The following is a 6,715-nucleotide window of genomic DNA, read 5'->3' as shown; positions in this document are numbered from 1 at the left end:
GGCCGATATTTTAGGCCAATATATCGGTAGGGCCGATATTTTAGGCCGATATATCGGTAGGGCCGATATTTTAGGCCGATATATCGGTAGGGCTGATATTTTACGCTGATATAGATGTTTGGGGACATATCGTATCGGTGATGGCTGTTTCAAGACTTCAAAAGTTAAAACAGTTTAAAAGTAGCTGCTGACTTAGATTCTTGGGGGTGGACAAAGTTAAAACATTTTCAGTCATTATATCGGTTATCGACAATAGCCTCACCCTCCCAATATCGGTATCGACGACAGCCAATATTTCCATATTGGTCAGGGCTCTAGTTTATTGCTGAATGATTTTGCTGAAAACTGCTTAAAAAGCAGCTTCTGAAATACATCAGTATGTGAAAATATGAAGCTGCAAGAAGCACAAAACGCAAACAACAGAAAAAACTACAAAACTGCAGAAAATGTTTACATTTGCATCAAAAACTCAAATGAGCAGAAAAATCAGTAATCAGCAAAAAAATAAAATAAACTAAAGTATAAAAAAATCATAAATACCAAAAGGCTAGCCAAACACAGAAAAAGGTTAGCTAATAGCTGTAAGAACTGAAAATCTAGCAAAAAGGAAAAAAGTGAGAATACGCTAAAATAGAGCCAGAAAGTGAAATGCAAACAAAAAGCATAAAAAGGAGCTGAAGGTTTTGATATTTTGTTGAAACAAGGCAAAAACTGCAGAACATGGTACGAGTCAAAAAACATAACTATTATAAAATTAAAGTGAAACAGGAAAGCAGTGTTGATGCTTAAAATGTGTGTATTTTAATCACAACCAGCGCTGCAGGAGGATGAGTGAGGACTTTTAGGCTTTGGCAGAAATAAATTGATTTATGACTGCAACAAAATAAATAAATAAAAGCACAAACAAAAATAAATGTGCAAGATTTCTCCCCATAAGGTCTTCGAAGGGTTAATGTGTATGCTCGTTAGTGGCGCTCTGAAGATCAGAAATGGTTCCAATTCACAGAGCGACTTTTCCTTCCAGCTGCCACGTCATTTTTAATCCACTGGAATATTGTTGAATCTGTGGTGGAAGTGGTCTCCAGCTACAAGTACTTGGGTGTGCACCTGAACAACAACCTCAGCTGGAGCAACAACACCACCAGCCTGATGAAGAAAGATCATCAGAGACTCTACTTCCTCAGACGGCTGAGGCGAGCTGGTCTGGAAGCTCAGTCCTCACCTCCTTCTACAGGTGTGCAGTGGAGAGCATCCTGTGCTCCAGCATCAACGTGTGGCATGGAGGCTGCACAGCTGCAGAAAGAAAAGCTTTGCAGAGAGTGGTGAAGGCTGCACAGAAATCTGTCGGAATCAGCCTCCCCACCATCACAGACATCTACACCTCCAGATGCAGGAAGAGGGCCACCTGCATCATGAAGGACCACACTCACCCAGCACACACACTTTTTGCCCCACTCCCCTCAGGAAGGAGGTTGAGGAGCATTAAGTGTAGAACCACTAGACTGAGGAACAGCTTCTACCCTGAGGCTGTTAGACTCATGAATCACTAACCAGGAGAATCACTGTGATGCCACTTGATTGTTGATATGTGCTGCTGATCTCATGCTGCTGATCTCATGCTGCTGATCTCATGCTGCTGATCTCATGCTGCTGATCTCATGCTGCTGATCTATGTCATGTTGCTGTGTTCATTCCTACTCGTTTGCTCACACAGACTCGTGTTCGTGCTGCTGCTGTTCGGCGTGTTGTTTCTGTACCACTAGTGCTTAGTGTGTTCTTAGTTTAATGGATTTCTTAGTTCATATCTTTGATCTTTTACTGTTTTTCTTTACAATTTATACTTTTGTTGGATGTAACTGGGACCCTGCGTACACAATTTTGTTCCATCACATGTACCACATGTGGTGAGAATGACAATGAAATTTTGACCTCGACTCAAGTTGAGATACTCCAGGTTGTCCAGATCTGGTCCAAGGTCTAGAGGCTCTTCAGCCAGACCTAACAGACTTGTTTTTAGCAGACTCACTGGAAGCCGTCTCAACATTCAGAGCTGAGATTAAACTGGATCAAAGACGTTTAAAGACCGTACCAATCTGAGATTAAACAGGATGAAGGAGATTAAAGGCCACAGAGCTGAGATTTAAGCAGTTTACAGACACGGTGTGAGTGACGGTACCTCATTTCGCAGAGTTTCCAGTTCTCGGTCTTTGTCTGAGGAGAAAGCTCCGGTGGATTTCTGGTGGTTTATGTCCCCCTCTGTGTCTTGATTACAGAAGGTGTCTCTGGAAAATTAAAAAAGGTTTTATAAAACATTGAAGCTGCACATAATCCAGAACAGACATGATCCAGGTTTGAGAGGAAGAGTTCAAACAATTTCCCTCGTCTCCTCTTTCATGCACTTTCAGTCTTATCTGAATAAATACATTCGACCTGCAGCTTCTGCTAACGAACCAACTGCTTGTTGCGATGTCAGAACATCATTTCAGAAAGACGCCATGTTTCTCTTTTATCATTTTACCATTTTATCTGCAGATTTAATTTCAGCCCAGAGCTGCTCTGATCTGCTTCAATTCTTATCAAAAGTTTTGAAAAACTCCTTGTTTTAAAGCAAAGTCATCCTAAAGGTGTGACTTTGCTTTCTTCTATGGTTGTAAGGAGAGTGAGGACTGCCTGGTCTGCTCCTCCTTAAAAGTAACCTACAGTCAGCTGGGTGGCATATCTATCTAAATCTGTCCATCATCAACTAACATGGTAGTTGATGATGGACAGATTTAGATCATATCACACATCTGACAGAAAGTTAACAAGTCCTACAGTCATATGAAGGAGGAGATGTTCTCTGGTTCCTCACCTGCTCTTGATGTCCACCTGCTGACCGTTGTGCTCTTCATTGTGCTGCAAGGCAAACAGCCACACAAACAGACGTGTTTAAGTCAAGGTCAACCAGCGTGAAAGAGCCACAGCAGGAATCCTCTCTCCAGCATCATCATTGATCAAATCACTGTTTCTGTCCTTACAAACTCAACCAGCTCTGATCCTTTTCTCAGTACCTGGTCAGCATGCTGAGACTTCTGGGAGGCCAGCTTCAGCTCCTCACTGAGGGAACAAAGAGGAGAGGGGACACCTTTAGGTGCTGCGCCACAAACACAACAGGAAGCTTAATGTTTCAGTCACAGCCGTTACATTTCTCCAACACGTTCACACAACGCCAGCTCCAGAAAGGTTGGGAACTCGCCAGGCAAACCGTTCTGCAACTCAGAAAAGGAAAGTGCCCCCCCAGGTTCTGCTTGGTCTGGACAGGGGATTGCTGACCCGGATTGAGAATATTGTTGAGCGGTGGAAGGAGCACTTCAAGGATCTCCTTAATCCACCCACCATGTCCACCTTTCAGGAGGCAGAGTCTGAGGACTCGGGGAAGATGAGTCCATTACCATGGCAGAGGACACAGAGGTAGTCAAATGCTCCTCGGTGGCAGGGCACCAGGGGTGGATGAGAGTCGCCCCAAGATGCTGAAGACTGGATGTTGTGGGGCTGTCATGGTTGACACGTCTCTTCAATGTTGCATGGAGGACTGGGACAATTCTTGAGGAGTGACAGACCGGGGTGGTGGTTCCCATTTACAAAAAAGGGACCACCAGGGCATGTGTTCCAATTATCGTGGGATCACAATTCGCCCACCCTCCAGGGTGTTGGAAGAGAGACTCTGACCAATTGTTGAACCTCCAATTCAGGAGGAGCACTGTGGCTTTTGTCCTGGTTGTGGACCAGATCTTCACCTTTGTGAAGTTGCTAAGGGGTCATGGGAGCTTGCCTCTTTAATCTACTTTAATCTACTAGCTGTAGAACCAAAGCAGGAACTGCGTCTGCATTGTCGGCCCAAAGTCGAGTGCGTGGACTCTGCCAGGGCTGTTCCTCGTCTCCGATCTTGTTTGTGGCATCCATGGACAGGATCTCGAGATGCAGTCGTGGAGAGGAGGGTGTCTGGTTTGGGAACCTCAGGGTCTCATCACTGATTTATGCAGATGATGTGGTTCTGTTGGCATCTTCAGGCCAAGACCTTCAGTGAGGAGGTTTGCAGCCAAGAGTGAAGCAGCTGGGATGAGAGTTAACTCCTAAAGTCTGAGGTCTCGATCAGAAATGGGTTGAATGCTCCCAGTGGGAGAAGAGGTTCTGCTGGAGCCAGGCAGTCCAAGGAGGAGCAGAAGAATTATAGAACAGCAGGAAGGACACATTGTAGGAGGACATCAACGAGTTTAATGGGACGTGCACATTTAGACAGTTTAATTCATAATTATCTAAACTGGATTTATACTCCATGAGAGGTGAAGTCTGCTCTTGTTGACAAGACGTTCAGGACAGACTCCTGGGAAGCCTCTCTTCCTGGGGTCTCCACTCTTCCCTCACAGGGTCCAGACATTTCTGTCGTACAGACTGAGACAGTAAACTTTGTTTGGCATTTGCAAATTCTTCAAGAAGAGACTGCCACCGCTTCAGACCGAGCACCACGTGTCCCTTCTGCCCAGACATCGTGTCCACCACGGGCTCTCAGAGCTCAGAACAAAACCCTTTCCCTCACAACTCGTCAGAAAGAGCAGATTGTCCTCGCTCGTCCAACTCGGGGCTACAGAGAGAAGCAGACGGGACGCCGACAGGCCGTGTGAAGACGTTTCAGAACCATGACTTCAGACAATAATCTGGAGCTCTGACGTCACAGCTCAGGGTGCAGCTTCACCACCAGGGGGCAGCAGGACGACGTAAAGCACTCAGAGGCACGTGACTGCCTCAGGAGCGGTCTATAAATAGACCTCAAAGTCAAGCAGGAGACCGACTTTAATACAACGTGAGAAGACTATCTGCTAAAACCACTAAAGATGAAACTCTTTCATGAACAACACGGCAGCAAACAAAGTTCTGCCCTTTGCCTTTCAGCAGCGGGCGATCATGTTTTGGCCCGTCTGTGGGTCTCGTTTCCTGTCACCAGAACAGCTCGTGAATTAAATTATAAAGAGTAAGCATTACACAAACATGTCACAAGTACGTGGATTTAGAGAAGGTTTTTATTTAACCTTTATTGACGCAGGTAGTCTCACCGAGTCACAAGGACTCATTTTCATGAGAGCCCTGTTTGGGAGCAGATGGTGGGGGTTCAGGGCCCAGAGTGGGACCAGTGAGGGTGTTTCAGGGACTGGGACTGGAAATAGGTGAACTACATGTTTTGTGAGTCAGAGGTGGTAAAAGTTGCTGTGAATCAGTATTTATATAACGGACAGGTTGTATTTACAGCCTGCGCTCTGCCTCATATTCAGGATTTTACCAACACTTGTGAGCTGTGATCCTCAAATGTTCACGAAGTTCCAAACAGCTGCACGTCTTCTGTTTCTGCATCATGAATAAGTTAGAAACATCTCGACTTATGTAACGCAGCCCATTACATCATGTTTGGTCTAATTGTTGCAAAACTATGAAAGATGTAGGCTCCATCATTCCCCCGGTGGGAGGCATTTTATTAAACCAAAGTGTTTTTCAGCTGATGAAAACCACGGAAAGCTGCTCGCTTTGCACAGCACCACTGGTATGAGCAAGCCTCGCAGCTGCAGGGTGACTTCACATTTTACTAAAACAACAACAAAACTGCTATTTTTAGACAGACGCTTGTTGGCTCCATGGAAGGAGCAGCAAATCACTTCTGAAACCACAGCACGTCTCCTGCTCATCAGATTTAATGCAGATTTATGAACACTGCCAGTCATAAAACAATCTGGTTACAGAGAATCAGAATAATATGAGCTCATTTACAAAAACTGACCTGTCAACAGATGCAGACTATTTATGGCACCCTTTGACAAACATCTCAACAATTAGAACAAGTGTCCAAAAAGCTCGAGTTTTGTCTCTCGGCGTAGTTTTTAACTTCTGTAGAGCCACGGCACCGTTTGCACATGGAAATATCCTGTTGCACGGAGCTGATGCAGGCGCTGTGTGAGGGGCGGGGCACATCCTGAGCACGCCACCAGTCCATCACAACCTCTGAGCAGCAACGCCAGCAGGTTTGAAATATAACAACGTTTCTGTGACGATCTCGAGCTGTTTCAGTCACGTCCATGCGTGGGGTGTGATGCCACGCAGGGACCAGATCATGCAGCAGACTCATGCTGTGCACAGACAGGCAGACTCATGGAGAAAAAAGCCCCACCCCCCTCCATTCTCAGCCCCACCCCAACTGAACACAGAAATAACTCCCCCCTCCTTTCTGACTGGGCTCAAAGTGCTTTGTCAAGCACAAAAAATCTACAGGAAGAAGAAGACAAAGATGCTGAAGTTGAAGGAAGTTCTGCGGTGATGGAGACACAGCTAGAGAAGGGGGGAGTCATGAGATTTGATGTGTTTTGATTTTATAATTAGTTTGTAGTTCCATGTTTAGTCAGTTTTAGTGTGTTTGAGTCAAAACAAGGAGGTGATTTCTGAATGTGAAGCTGTAGCTTCAGTTTAAGGTGGAGGACGGAGCCGTGGACCCAGAACTGGACGGAGCCGCAGAGTCAGAACCTCCGAAGGAAGAGGCAGAGATGAAAAACAAAAACAGAGTCTGACACAGAGTGAGGACTTAATGAGGAACTGGGAGATCCATCATTTGTGTTAAAAGAGGAACGAGAGGAAGAATGCAGCGAGCGACACACTCCTGCCTGTGAATACACACTACTACCTGTGAATACACACT

General features: G+C 45.5%; 1 protein-coding gene across 1 annotated transcript in view; it reads right to left on the bottom strand.

The window, feature by feature from the left end:
• Positions 1–6,715, bottom strand: part of clip1b (CAP-GLY domain containing linker protein 1b) — a 45,517-nt gene that overhangs the window by 5,760 nt on the left and 33,042 nt on the right. The window contains exons 16-18 of the mRNA XM_037691779.1: positions 3,051–3,096; positions 2,852–2,895; positions 2,177–2,282 (exon numbers count right to left, since the gene is read on the bottom strand). Of these exons, the coding sequence (XP_037547707.1) occupies positions 2,177–2,282; positions 2,852–2,895; positions 3,051–3,096 (196 nt within the window). The remainder of the gene's footprint in view (positions 1–2,176; positions 2,283–2,851; positions 2,896–3,050; positions 3,097–6,715) is intronic.

Source organism: Nematolebias whitei, chromosome 18, assembly GCF_014905685.2.
Source record: "Nematolebias whitei isolate Nwh7 chromosome 18, NemWhi1, whole genome shotgun sequence".
Taxonomy (NCBI): domain Eukaryota; kingdom Metazoa; phylum Chordata; class Actinopteri; order Cyprinodontiformes; family Rivulidae; genus Nematolebias; species Nematolebias whitei.
Note: the sequence above shows the minus strand (reverse complement) of the source record. Positions and strands in the feature narration are given on the sequence as shown.